Source organism: Gopherus flavomarginatus, chromosome 11 (genome assembly GCF_025201925.1).
Source record: "Gopherus flavomarginatus isolate rGopFla2 chromosome 11, rGopFla2.mat.asm, whole genome shotgun sequence".
Taxonomy (NCBI): domain Eukaryota; kingdom Metazoa; phylum Chordata; order Testudines; family Testudinidae; genus Gopherus; species Gopherus flavomarginatus.
This window is the reverse complement of record NC_066627.1, coordinates 32,624,031-32,637,682: the sequence shown is the minus strand read 5'-3', so window position 1 is coordinate 32,637,682 and position 13,652 is coordinate 32,624,031. Positions and strand designations below refer to the sequence as shown.

Genomic DNA, 13,652 nt, shown 5'->3' with positions numbered 1-13,652 from the left:
AACACCTGCAGCCAATCAAGGCAGGCTAATCAGGGCACCTGGGTTTAAAAAGTTGCTCACTCCAGTCAGGTGAGGAGGAGCTAGAGGAGAGGAATTGAGTGTGAGGAGCTGGGAGCAAGAGATGCAAGGAGTTGAGAGTGAGAGGGTGTGCTGCTGGAGGACTAAGGAGTACAAGTGTTATCAGACACCAGGAGGAAGATCCTGTGGTGAGGATAAAGAAGGTGTTTGGAGGAGGCCATAGGGAAGTAGCCCAGGGAGTTGTAGCTGTCATGCAGCTGTTACAGGAGGTACTATAGACAGCTGCAATCCACAGGTCCCTGGGCTGGAACCCGGAGCAGAGGGCGGGCCCGGGTTCCCCCCAAATCTCCCAACTCTTGATCAGACACAGGGGAAGATCACCGAGGTGAGCAAATCTGCCAATAAGCGCAGGACCCACCAAGGTAGAGGAGGAACTTTGTCACAGTCCAAATAAATATGTTAGTCTCTAAGGGGGCCACAAGGACTCCTCAGCGTTTTCTAACTGGCTCAGAGTTTTCTAACTGGCTCAGAGTAACATGAACACAGTCACGCACTTGCTCTCTCTCTGTGTTTTTAAACAAGGCACCTTTTATTTCGCTCACAAAGGGACGGGCACAGATGGAAGGCCTGTGAGATAAAATCATGGTTGTTCCCATCTAATCCAGACCTTTCAGGGGAGCAGTTGTGGTCTCCTGGGTGAAAACACCTATGGCTGGTAGCCGATGTTGGTTCTGCTCCTGACTGCGTGTGTGACTTCAGGGTTATTTATGTCACATGAGCCGGGGGGCCGTGGCACACATTTCATTAAATCCCAGGGGAGGCCAGTTTGGGTCTGTTTTGGACCCAGCAGTGGCTGACTTTTGCAGGTAGCGAATGTGTCTGTGCAACGTGTCTATCTGAGAGCGGCTGAGGGGTCAATCTGAGGAGAATTCTCAACCCTTTGTTACTGTGGGCCGGTTCAAGGAGGATTCTGCTGAGCAAAGGAAATCTGGAGAAAAAACTAATATGTGACTGGATTGTGCAGGGCTCCAGCTCCCCTTAGCTTTGCTAAGCTCTGCAGTTCTCCCCACGGAGATGTGCAAAGCCCGTAGGCACAACAGGAGTTGGACTTTTGCAGACTATGCACAGTTCAGTGTTTAATCTGTTTGAACGGGGAAAGTTCTGATAATGGGGGGGAAAGTCAGCACATATAGCTCCCTTCCAGAGGGCACTTTCCTTTCATAGCACAGCCAAGCAGCCCAGTTGTTTAACTCTTCTGTGTACTCCTGGAAGAAAATCTGCTTCTTCTGTGAAGTTCCGTGGGAGAAAGAGAGATCACAGGATTCCTCCTGGAGCTGCTTTCTAGCTGCCAGCTGATGGAGTTTGCTCTGTGTGTGTGCGTGTGTGTGTGTGTGTGTGTGTCTGTCTGTCTGTCTCATTTTGCATTCATTATTGGAGATATGGGACAAGTGATACTGCTCTCTGTTTAATAGACTTTGCGTTCAGTGGATCCTAGATTTTGAATGAGGCCTTGTGTATCTTTGGAACTAAAAGATGTTTTGAGCAGGAATGTTCAGATCTCAGGCAAAGCTCCTAACTGACACCCCTTGTGAGATCTGTCAGGAAATTTTTCTTTTGCTGTAACAAGATTATTTGGCCCCGTTTCTACAATATCTCCCTCCGAAGCTTATATAATCAACCATGTTCACTTCCTGATGTACCTCCTGGCCTCCCACCCCTGGCTCCTCACATTCCTTAACTCACTATTAATAGATTGCTCAATAGAGAACTGAAGGAGAGACAGTGAGTCTCAGGAATCCCCAATGGCAAAGCTCAGGCATAAACAAGTTTATTTGTAACTGTGCCAGAGGCTCCGTTTGAGCCCCAGTATACAGCCTGCAGGTATCTGGAGAGTCCAGGACACAGGGATCTGGGTCAGCGCTGTCCTCGGGACGCCCTCGGCCTATCCATGGAGCAGGGAGTGATGCTGGAAAAATAAAAAGTGATCAGAGGCACCATGAGAAAATCTTGCACTGCACAAACTGAGCTGCCCTTGCCAGGCTTTGCAGAAAAGCAGGAGGGCCCAGCTACAGGCCTGGCTCGGGGTACACGGCTCTCCTAGGCTCTGTGCTGTACAGAACTGTCTTGTACAGGGATGAGCACATTTTCAGTGCATCACATTAGGTGCAGCTATACCCTGTCAGCCTCTGTAACACACATTGCAGGTGACAGCCTAGGTGCTGGGCCCAGGAGGTCTGGCTGGCTCTACCTGATTATGTACATGCTGGAGAGCTGAGCTTATAACGAATGAGCCCTGCCCACAAGCCAAGTCTGCTGCATGCGTCCTCAGGATCCCACTATTACAAAATTCACAGTGGAAGAGGATCTCCCCCATTCCCCTCTTGGCAGGGCCCTCCCATCCCCTCTCTCATGCTTGTCTCCTCTTCCTTGTGTCTGGTACTACTAGCTCTGCTGCCTCCTCCCAGCTGGCCCCTATATGACGTTAGGATAAAAAGGGTGCGTCTAAGAAGACTGAGAGGCCATTGGATTTGAAATCTAATCAGGTTCAGATTTAGCCTCAGCTTGTCCCCCGTGTCCCAGCATGACGAGTGCTGGGGAAGCTGGGAAGCCAAGGATCCAAGTCCCTTGGATCCAAGTCCCTCACAGCTACAGCAGCGCGTTCTGACCCTGAGCATGAGCTCTGGTCAGTGCAGTGCTGTATCTGCAGCCCAGAGCTGTAATTCCCTTCCTAAGTGCAGGCAGTTCCCTGGCCCAGCTGGAGCAGTGTGTGATCTCACCAGAGAGCTGTATACACATGACTGATGTGTTATAGATGGGACCCTTCTGACGCCAAACACAATCTTTCCCACAGCCGGTGTCACAGCACTTCTTGTTTTCTGGACACTTGCTGTCCTTTTCACAGCGGTTAGGAGGATCAACCATGGGGCAAACTACAGTGATGGCTGGACAAGTCCCAGGAGTCTCTGAACAGCAGAAATTAATGATATATAAAAGCGTACATGGTTCACTGAACATCAATGTGTGGTGCCCCCTAGCTGGCCTTATGTATCTCCCCATCACACACTCTCTGTCATAGAATCATAGAATATCAGGGTTGGAAGGGACTTCAGGAGGTCATCTTGTCCAACCCCCTGCCGGCTGAGTGCACGGGAGAGGCCACCATATTTGCCATAGTAGAATACTGTGCTCAGTAATGCTCCTTGTTACTTGGTAAGTCTCTGATAAAACTGCCTGGCCTTTGTTCTGGCCTCACTGAAGGCCGTCTGTGCCAGGTCTGTGGGTGTATGGGGGCCACGAACCCAGTGCTCTTCCCATTGGGCAATTTCTCCTCTGGTACAGGGCCAGTGGAATGGCTTTATGCAGCCCTCTTCGCAGCTGCTGGCCTAGGTTGGCTGGAGAAGGGACAGGTGAATTGAATGCTATTCTTGGCTATCCTGTGCTGCTGACAGGTGGTTCCTTATGGGCCACTCTTGCATATGCTGGGTCAACTCCTCTGCCTTTAAAATCCAGGAGGGACTAAGGTGGCAGAGACCCACCCCATCCTCTTCATCTGATGAGCTAAGCTGAGCTCAGATGAAGCCCAGAATAGGGCATCTGAGTGCTGAGCGGTCCTGTGGGTGGAGACCTGCCACCTGGAGATAAGGGGACTGGAGAACAATGCGTTCAAGGAGGACTGGATTCAGTCCCCTGCACCCACATTTAACCACAGCATCCAGGTACCAGGGGGCGTTATTTAGCTCTACACCACCCATGACTCATAACCTCACCCAACTCACAGAGCTCCCCTCCCTGTGTGTCTGGTTCTCACCAAGGCCTCTGGATGGGGTGACCAGCTGTGGAATTCCTACTCAGAGCTCCACAGGGATTTTTCTGTCCATTGAAATCCCCAAAGGTGCCTGCCCAAGATCACTCCATATCCTGCAGACAAGCCTGGCTCATCAGGATGGGGGAGAGACTTCCCCTGCACGAGACCCTAAATGTCAACATGGGCGTTCTCACGTACCTTCTGCTGCTTCCACACAGCGCATGGCACAATGGCAATAACAGCATTTGTTCTGCTCTGGGCAGTCATAATCCGTGGTGCAGTCATCAGTTTCAGACCGATCACACATTGTGTAATCTTGTGGGCAGGTCCCAGCTTTCACTGTATCAGAAAACAGCCAGAGTATGAACACCCTACTATTGGCTGCGGGGACTGTTGATTGAAATCCACCCTGCAGTCTCACCTAGCATAGAGGTTCTCAACCTTTTTCTTTCTGAGCCTCCCCCATCCATGCTATATAAACTCCACGGCCCACCTGTGTCGCAGTAACTGGATTTCTTCATATAAAAGCCAGGGCTGGAATTAGGGAGTAGCAAGCAGGGCAACTGCCTAGGGCCCCACACCACAGTGGCCCCCATGAAGCTACATTGCTCAGGCTTCAGCTTCAGCCCTGGGTGGTGGGGCTCTAGGACCTGGGCTTCAGTCCCATGCGGTGGGGCTTTGACTTTCTGCTCTGGGCCCCAGTGAATCTAATGCTGGTCCTGCTTGGAGTCCCCCCTGAAACCTGCTCAAGCTCCGCTAGGGGGGCCCGGACTTCTGGTTGAGAACTACTGACCTAGCAGGCTAGAGGCAATGTCCTCCACTGTCCTATGAGGATCAGAATTCAAGACTTGAACAAAAGATACTAGTCAGGACATGGGGCTTTGCCACCTAGCTCTGATTGCTGCTGCTTTCAATCTGCAGTAGCGACAGGGAAGGCCATTGTGAATCAGGCCCTTTGTGATGGAGCAGAACAGAGACGGGAATGTGAGCGCTCCTCTGTCCGCAGCTGCAATTGCTGCACTAGCTGTCCACGAGGCACTGGACCTAGTCTGAGATCCTGGTCTTGATTGTCAAGGCTCTTGATGGACGGGGCTCTCTCAGATACCATCTATCCTTCCATGACCAAAAGCTAACACACAAGCTGCAATCAATCCTCAGGGATGATTTTTATCAATAAAGCTGAGACTAATAAACATGAGGAGCCAGCTCATGGCAGCGGAGTCCCCTCCCACAAGAGCCCATGCATGGCCACAGTCCCTGTGGCCTCAGGACAAAACCAAGGACTCATCTCGGTCTATATGGAGAATGTCTGTTTGGATTTAGGTGTGTTTATTATCAGAGTTGGGGGATTCATGTTTTGTCAGTAAAAGTCGATTTGACGGCACACACACAAACCGATACAAATATTTTCATCAAGAATAATCAAAATTTACAGATGGGCAAAGTCAGAAAAATGAGAGCTTGAGCGCTGGTTACAGTTTGATTTAAGGATAACTACTTTGGATATTTTGACCTGTGATGTTGACAATTTGTGGTTTAATGGTTATAAAGCTTAAATTTTTTCAGTCTCTGTGTCTACTCTCGTGAAATAATTATTGGCTGAGCCACCCTTACATTTCTACAGCTGTGAAAATAGAAATAGATACAAATTGAAAATAATACTTAAAAATAAACATCAATATTATACATCAAAATTATACAAAAAGAAAATTTAATTCTGCCACGTCTATTGATTATGTGCTCAGATAAGAAGGTGAGGAGCACAATATAACGATCACAATGTGTATGTCTTAAGCTTTTATAGACTGCCTCTCACCAGGGTTGGAGGATTCATATTTTATTGGTAAATGTCAGTAAACTCTAATTTTACTGTACACACACAAACCAACAAAAAATATTTCCATCAATAGTTGCAATTTATAGATGGGCAAAGTCAGAAAAATGAGAGCTTGAGAGCAGATTAGAGTTTGATTGAAGGATATTTACCTTGGATATTTTTACATGTGAGTGTTGACAATTTGTGTTTCAATGGTTACGAAGCTTTAATTTTTTGAATGTCCTCTATCACTAAGTAATTATTGGCTGACGCGCCCCCCCCACCATAATTTTCCACAACTGTGAAAATGTAAATAGATTAAAAAAATTAAAACCTTAAAAATAAACAAATATTATCTGTCAGTATTACACAAAAAGAAAATTGAATTCTGCCACCCCTAGTTACTGTGTGTTCCGATACGATGGTGAGTATGACTTTCAGGGTATAGATCTATCCCAAGCTTTTCTGTAGTGCCTCTCGCCATGGTACCTTAGCATTGTTTGATAGAGACACAGAGGAGACAGGCAGATAGGGAAAGATTTCTGGGACAACTTCTTTAGTTAAGAAAATAATTTCTACCCTTTCTCATTGGAAAATCGAGATTGGGAGAAAAATGAGCCCAGGCAGGGATGAGTCAGCAGCCCATGGACACACTGAATTCCAGACCCTTGCTACTCAGGGGTGTTACACATAATCCACCACTGTCAGTTTAGTCTAAATGCCACAGAAGAAGGAGTTTTCATTTCTGCCCCCATGGATTGAGCAAGGTTCAGGGGTCACAGCAAAGACAAAGGGGCTGCTCCTTTGCTTGGTCTAAAGAGCAATTATGAAACCAGAACATTGGATACAGCTATCAAAGAATTAAAATCTGTCCTTAAGCTTGATTGGCAGATCAGGCCTCATGTTTTGGGCACAAAGGCTGCAAATAAGGCAAAGTATTGCCCAGTAAGTTTCCAAATAGGACATCTTCAGCTGCGGCCCTGGAAGGGTCACAGTACAAGGACCTCTGTGGAGCCCCTGCTCTGCTTTTCAGTAGGATTGGAGCCTGCTGCCCTGTGCCCTGGGCCAGGCCTGGAGACAGCCACTGTCTATACTAACCTTGCTTCTGCACAGTGGCAGCCGGCAGCTCAGTCCAGAAGGTGAGGAGCCCCACGAGGAGGAGGATGCCCACTGACTTCATGTTGCTGTCAGAGAGCTGGGTCTGAATGCCCCAAGCTGAGCCAGCTGGGATTTAAACTCTCCCAGGGGTGGGGATGAGGGGAGGGGGAAGTGCTTGGGGGCCTGCCAGCATCCTGCTGTTTCTTTGTTCATTCCACAATCAGGTTCACGTGTCTGTCCTGACCATTCTTGGGGAAGAAAAAAATAAAAAAACCCAAAGCCCTGCCATGCTGCAAGGGGAGTCTTTACATTGCTCCACAGCAGCCTGGAAGAAGGGCCTATGCCCTTTGGTCCTTTCTGCACCAGCCTGACAGTAGCATGATCCTGAAGCGTTTCAAGCAGCAGTTTTCCCTAGGCGCGGGGCCCCTGTTTGGTGTCACGCAGAACCATCAGCCTGGTATTTCCTTGCTGAATTACTAAAGCTGAGCACTTACTGGCTGGCAGAGAGCCTGGCACTGTTGGGCCCAATTCCTCATTGCCCAGTGGCCCCTTTGTGCAAAGCTCCCCACAGGGAACTCCCCCAGCACAAGAGGCAAGGCCATCAGTGGCAGAGCCAGCCTTGCAGCAGCCCCGGATGCTGGGGAAATCCTGGGGACGGCTGGGGATGGAACAGACCTGGGAGCAATGGGGTCACTGGAACTTTCTTCTCTTGTCAGTTTCTCACTGCCTGAGGTTGCTGCCAGGCAGCGCAGGCCATCAGGTTAGCCAGGCAGGGCTGTATGGAAGACTCCCTCTACCTATGTGATGGGTTGGGATTAGTGTTTCTGAGGCCTTTGAAATAGGGCCATGTGCCCAAAAAGCACTCGGCAGATTTTCTGCTGCTGTTGGTTTGGGGCAGTTTGTTACTGATTTGTGTTTGCACCCAGAGGCCTGTGCAACGGGCCTTGGCTTAAAATGCCACTAAACAATACATTGGAATGAAACGATTCACGGAGGGGAGTATGTGAGTAATTAGCTGAAGCAGATTCTACAGCTTGAAGCCTGGGAGCTGCCAGCTATGACGCCTGTAGTTCTGGCAAGCTCAGGGAGCTGTGTTATTTCTCATGGTATTTAATTTGTGTTGCTGCTTTTCTGTGAATAGCTGGGCACTGTTGGGTTGAGGTCTCCCCTTGGCTGAATTGTTTGAAGCAGGTGAAAGGTGGTGGGAATGTCATGGTAATTTAGAAACTTGTCAGGAGGGAACCACGGAGTGGAGTTAAAGAACTGGTCAGAGCAGCATTTGTGTGGAGTGATGGAATGGCTGGGCAGGGCCGTTTAAGGCTTTTGGTGAGGCTACCCAAGTGTTAGAGCAGCAGAGCAGGGTCTTCCCACGTTGAGAAGGAAGTGGGCCCTGGGAAAATCATTTGGAAGTAGGAATCTCGTTGGCTGTCCATAGGGTTTGAATTTTGCATGAGCTTTGACTGCTTGAGCTAAAGGATTATCTCCTTTACCTACAAGTTGTAGTCTGCTCATTAACCTCTAAGGGAGACCAGCCACTAGCAGATGCTCCTCTCTAATTCAGGTCATGTTTAGATTGGGCACTTTTGGTGAGAAATGGTTGCCCCTGCTTTTGGACAGTCCTTTTCTCGGGAGCACTTGGCAGTTCACTCATTGTGGCAGGGGGCTTTGGGCAGTGTCACACTCACCTCGTCACACAGCCTTGCCATCCTGGTCACGGCTGCCACATATTGGGACCCAGGGATTGACAAGCCCAACATGGGGCCTTTTTTTCTCCTTCATCCTGGAAGATGTTGTGACCTACTCTGGAGAGGAGCAGGAGCTAAATGATATCACTCTCCCCATAGCTGTGTCCTGATAATCGCTTGAGTTGTGATGTGATCCTATGGTTCAGATGGTCCCTCTGTTTGGGGCAGTTTCCACCCCCTTCTAGACTCTTTGTCTTTATCTTTTTGGCGTCTGTCTAGTAAGAGTTGGGCTTAGCTGCCAGGTTTAATTAACTGTGCTGCAGATATCGGAGACGTCAACTGCATGTTCTTCTCCTTTGCTTTGCCTGGCTCTCAATTCCTTTGTGTGCTCTTGTCTTAAGAGGAAATTGCAGAACAGTACCCGAGAGCTGAGAGCCACGCTGGTAACTCACCCTCCCTCTCTCCCAACGAGGGCATCTGGTGCCATTTAAAAGACTTTCTAGTGAAGATTTTTTCCTTTAAAAGACTGTGCAACAGAAGATTTGTGACAAGCACAATCCAATCCCTGGCACCAGAACCCCCCACGTCCCAAATGCTGTTAATGTTTTGGCAGGAAGAAACAGGGGGCCTTATAAATTCTCCCATCCAGGAACCCCTGCCAGATCCACCCCACCGAGAAAACACCAGCAATTGTGTAAACAGTCAAACAAAGAGAACCCCCATTGAGCCCAGACTCACACTTTGCTATTGAAGCAATTGAGGAAGCCACAAGGTTGGCCAAGAAGAGAGGAAGAACAAGCACTTCTGCAGGAACAAGTTTGTTTATAACTGAGCAAGACTGTAGTTAAACCTCATTGTATGGTGTCAGGCACAGAATGAGCAGAGATCACCTGGCCCCAGCTAAAGATTCTGCTCTCCCCAGTCCACACCTTCCCAGGCAATAAGAGCAGGAGGGAAAAGTCCCATTGCCACATCCCATTGGGGCTCTGGGTGATGTTGTTCAGGGGAACCAGAGTACCAGGCCATCCCATGGCCTTGCTGTGCTGTCTGGGCAGGGTCTGAGTCTGCAGGGCAACCCCCCGAGAGACAACATGAGAGACTGGTGGAAATAAAGGGACATAGACACAGTCCCGTGTGGCATTCTGATATGTAATCTGGGGAAATGTGGGCTCAGCAGAACTACCATTAAATGGCTACGTAATGGGTTAAACAACTACAAACAAAGAGTAACTATTAATGGAATGATGTCAGATTGGAGGGAGGTCTCAAGTGGGATTCCAAAGAGTTTAGTTCTGGGTCTGGTGTTACTTAAAATCTTTATTAATGACCTGGATGTACGAATAGAGACATGCTGATCAAATTTGCAGATGACACAAAGCTAGAAGGGGTTGCAAACACTTTGGAGGATAGAGCTAAAGCTCAAAGGGCTCTTTATATATTAGAAAACCGGGCAATGGACAACAAAATGAGATTCAACAAAGACAAATGTAAGGTACTACACATAGGGAAGAAAAAGAAAATGCAAAAGTACAGAATTGGGGACAACTGGCTTGGCAGCAGCACTGCTGAGAAGGATCTGGGAGTTGTGGTGGGTCACAACCTCAACATGAGTCAACAATGTGATGCTGCTACACAAAAGCAAATGCAATTTTGGGTTGCATTAACAGAGACATAGCACGCAAGTCCTGGGAGGTGATAGCACTGCTCTACTCGGTGGTGATTAGGCCTCAGCTGGAGCACTGTGTCCAGTTTTGGTCACCAATGTATAGAAAGTAGGGCTGTCAATTAATCGCAGGTAACTTGTGATTAACTAAAAAAAATTAATCGCAATTAATCACACTTTTAATCAAATTGTTAAATAATAGAATACCAATTGAAATTTATTAAATATTTTCTGTTTTTCTACATTTTCAAATATTTGCTGTCAATTTACAGCACAGAATACAAAGTGTATAGTGCTCACTTTATATTCTTTATTACAAATATTTGCATTGTAAAAATGATAAAAGAAATAATATTTTCAATTCACCTCATACAACAGGGGTGGGCAAACTTTTTGGCCTGAGGGCCAAATTGGTGAATAGAAATTGTATGGAGGGCCATGAATGTTCAGATCCGGCCCATGGGCCGTAGTTTGCCCTGTCACACAAATACTGTAGAGCAATCTCTTTATCATGAAAATGCAACTTACAAATGTAGATTTTTTGTTACATAACTGCACTCAAAAATAAAATGTAAAACTTCAGAGCCTGCAAGGCCACTCAGTCCTACTTCTTGTTCAGACAATCACTGAGACAAACAAGTTTGTTTACATTTACGGAGATACTGCTGCCTGTTTCTTATTTATAATGTCCCCTGAAAATGAGAACAGGTGTTTGCGTGGCACAATGGCATTGCTAGGTATTTACGTGCCAGGTTTGCTAAACATTCAGATGCCCCTTCATGCTTTGGCCACCATTTCAGAGGCCATGATTCCATGCTGATGATGCTCATTAAAAAATAATGCATTAGTTGAATTTGTGACTGAACTCTTTGGGGGACAATTGCATGTCTCCTGCTCTGTTTTACCCACATTCTGCCATATATTTTGTGTCATCGCAATCTCGGATGACAACACAGCGTATGTTGTTCATTTTAAGAACACTATCACTGCAGATTTGACAAAATGCAAAGAAGGTACCAATGTGAAATTTCTAGAAGTAGCTGCAGCACTAGACCCAAGGTTTAAGTATCTGAGGTGCCTTCCAAAATCCGAAAGGAATGAGGTGTAGAGCATGTTTTCAGAAGTCTTAAAAGAGCAACAGTCCAATGTGGAAACTACAGAACCCGAACCACAAAAAAAGAAAACGAACCTCGTTGATGGTATCTGACTCAGATGATGAAAATGAACACGCGTAGGTCTGCACTGCTTTGGATCATTATCGAGCAGAACCCGTCGTCAGCATGGAAGTATGTCCTCTGGAATGGTGGTTGAAGCAAGAAGGGACATATGAATCTTTAGCGCATCTGGCACGTAAATATCTTGCGATGCAAGCTACAAAACTGCCATGCGAATGCCTGTTCTCACTTTCAAGTGACATTGTAAACAAGAAGCGGGTAGCATTATCTCCTGCAAATGTAAATAAACTTGTTTGTCTGAGCGATTGGCTGAACAAGAAGTAGGACTGAGTGAATTTGTAGGCTCTAAAGTTTTGAGTGCAGTTATTTTTTGTACATAACTCTACATTTGTAAGTTCAACTTTCATGATAAAGAGATTGCACTGTAGTACTTGTATTAGGTGAATTGAAAAACACCTATTTCTTTTTTACAGTGCATATATTTGTATTAAAAATAAATATAAAGTGAGCACTTTGTGTTCTGTGTTCTAATTGAAATCAATATATTTGAAAATGTAGAAAACAGCCAAAAATATTTAAATAAATGGTATTCTATTATTGTTTAACAGAGTGATTAATCGCAATTAATTTTTTAATTGCTTGACAGCCCTAATAGAAAGAATGTAGAAAAACTGGAAAGGATCCAGAGTTGAGTGACAAACTACAGCATAGCAGATTTAGATTAAATCTCAGGAAAAAATTCCTAGCTGATAGACCAGTAGAACAATGGAACAGACTGCTGAGGGATGCCATGGAAATTCCTTCACTGGAGGTTTTAAAAAGGAGGCCGGATAGCACCTGTCTTGGATGGTTTAGACACAACAAATCCTGGTAACAGCCTCCACTGTACACCACGTTTCCCAAACACTCCAGGTCCATGTCAGCCTGGAGCTGATCTCTGTGCTTGGAACAACGTGAATGGGCCATTTCAGGTTTAGCACCAGCCTGTCCATGGTATCCCAGTGTAACAATGGCTTGGGGAACTGGGAAAGGAACGTGCCATGTGTGACACTGCACTGCGTATTCTTCATAGTAATATTATGATGATGTGATTATGACATAGTTATGATGTGTTTTTTGCAAGATAAGTCATGTGAGGTGTCATTGAAAAGCTTATGATTTGCTGAATATGATTATCCTATTTGTGTGCATGTATCATGAAGTTATGAGTATTGACTATGTATCTGTATTTCAAATGTAGTTACACCTGGGTAATGCCCATTAAACAAGATGTTTTTGTTCTAGATAGTGGATTTGGAATGGTCATTAGGGAAAAATAATAGGCCTTAGGAGAAACTTATTTCCCACCTGGGAAGCCTTCCTGTGAACGCTCCAAACAGCTTGTTAGTGATGGCTGCTATGACTCTACAAGGACATGTGATGAGACCATATGTCTCTAGACTCCATCTTGGGATGTCAGTGTTTTTCAACAGACAAGTCTGGGAACCAAACTTTGAAACAAAGGTTTCCCGCCTTATGCAAAGCTGTATAAGGCAGGGAGTGACGGCATCTGGTGTTCTTCACTCCCCTCACAAGAAAACTCCAGGAAACATCTGAGGAACAAAGACTGAACTGGGGGAAGTTCTGGACCCAGGCGAAAGGGATTTTTAGCCTATGAATAGAACACCTAGGAATTCCAAGCTGTAAGCAAGTGCAGCTTGGCCCTTAAGAATCTACAGCCTGCTTGTATCATCTGTTAGGGGTGAGAATCTGCTATTCATATCCAATCTATTTAGTATATTAAGTTTAGTCTCCAGTTTTGTTTATTTGCTAGGTTATCTACTTTAATCAGCTAACTTTGCTATGACTTATAATCACTTTATTATCTATAAAAGATAGATTTTAACTTATTGTTGCTTTATCTAAACCTGTGTGTGGGAATCATAACTCAGGGGCAAAAGGCTGTTGCATATTCCTTTCCAAATTGGAGGGGAGAGGGGATTTTATGAGCTTATACTGTACAGTTCCCTGTGCAGCACAAGACAGTATAATTTTGGGTTTATACTCCAGAGGGTGTACGTGCCTAAGGAGCTGAGAATAGCTTTCCCATGCAGGGGCTGGTCAGAAAGCCTGCTTCTAACTGCAGCTGCGTGTGTCCCTACTGGTATTATGCTGGGGAAAGTGCAGGCTGGAAGGTTTTGTAGCTTGTCACAGCAGTGCAGTGTAAAAAGGAGTCAGGCTGGTGGATTAGGGGGCTCAGTGGTACCCCAATTCCAGGTGGCAGCACGGGGAGGAATCCATCATACCAGATATTCAGATAGAGTGGCACTTTTGTTCCCTAGCCATCAGCTGTGGTCAGTGCAGTGATCTCTGCCTGCAGCCTATGGCTGTCATACCCTTTGGTATTTAAAAG

The 13,652-nt window shown here is 46.3% G+C and overlaps 1 protein-coding gene across 1 annotated transcript; it reads right to left on the bottom strand.

Annotated features, from left to right (window-relative positions):
• Positions 1–1,775: 1,775 nt before the first annotated feature.
• Positions 1,776–6,819, bottom strand: WFDC5 (WAP four-disulfide core domain 5). The gene is made up of 4 exons (XM_050917662.1): positions 6,738–6,819; positions 4,022–4,162; positions 2,796–2,981; positions 1,776–1,984 (listed from the first exon to the last, which is right to left on the bottom strand). Exons 1-4 carry the CDS (start codon positions 6,817–6,819, stop codon positions 1,776–1,778), a joined length of 618 nt encoding a protein of 205 aa, XP_050773619.1.
• Between the last annotated feature and the right edge of the window lie 6,833 nt (positions 6,820–13,652).

What these genes read in the sequence shown, in the direction of transcription:
- WFDC5 (XM_050917662.1), bottom strand. Translation starts at nt 6,819, where the DNA reads ATGAAGTCAGTGGGCATCCTCCTCCTCGTGGGGCTCCTCACCTTCTGG. An exon ending in TGCCACTGTGCAGAAGCAAG is followed by an intron (nt 4,163 to 6,737) that starts GTTAGTATAGAC and finishes TTTCTGATACAG; the next exon opens with TGAAAGCTGGGACCTGCCCA. An exon ending in CATGTGTATACAGCTCTCTG is followed by an intron (nt 1,985 to 2,795) that starts GTGAGATCACAC and finishes TTATTTTTCCAG; the next exon opens with CATCACTCCCTGCTCCATGG.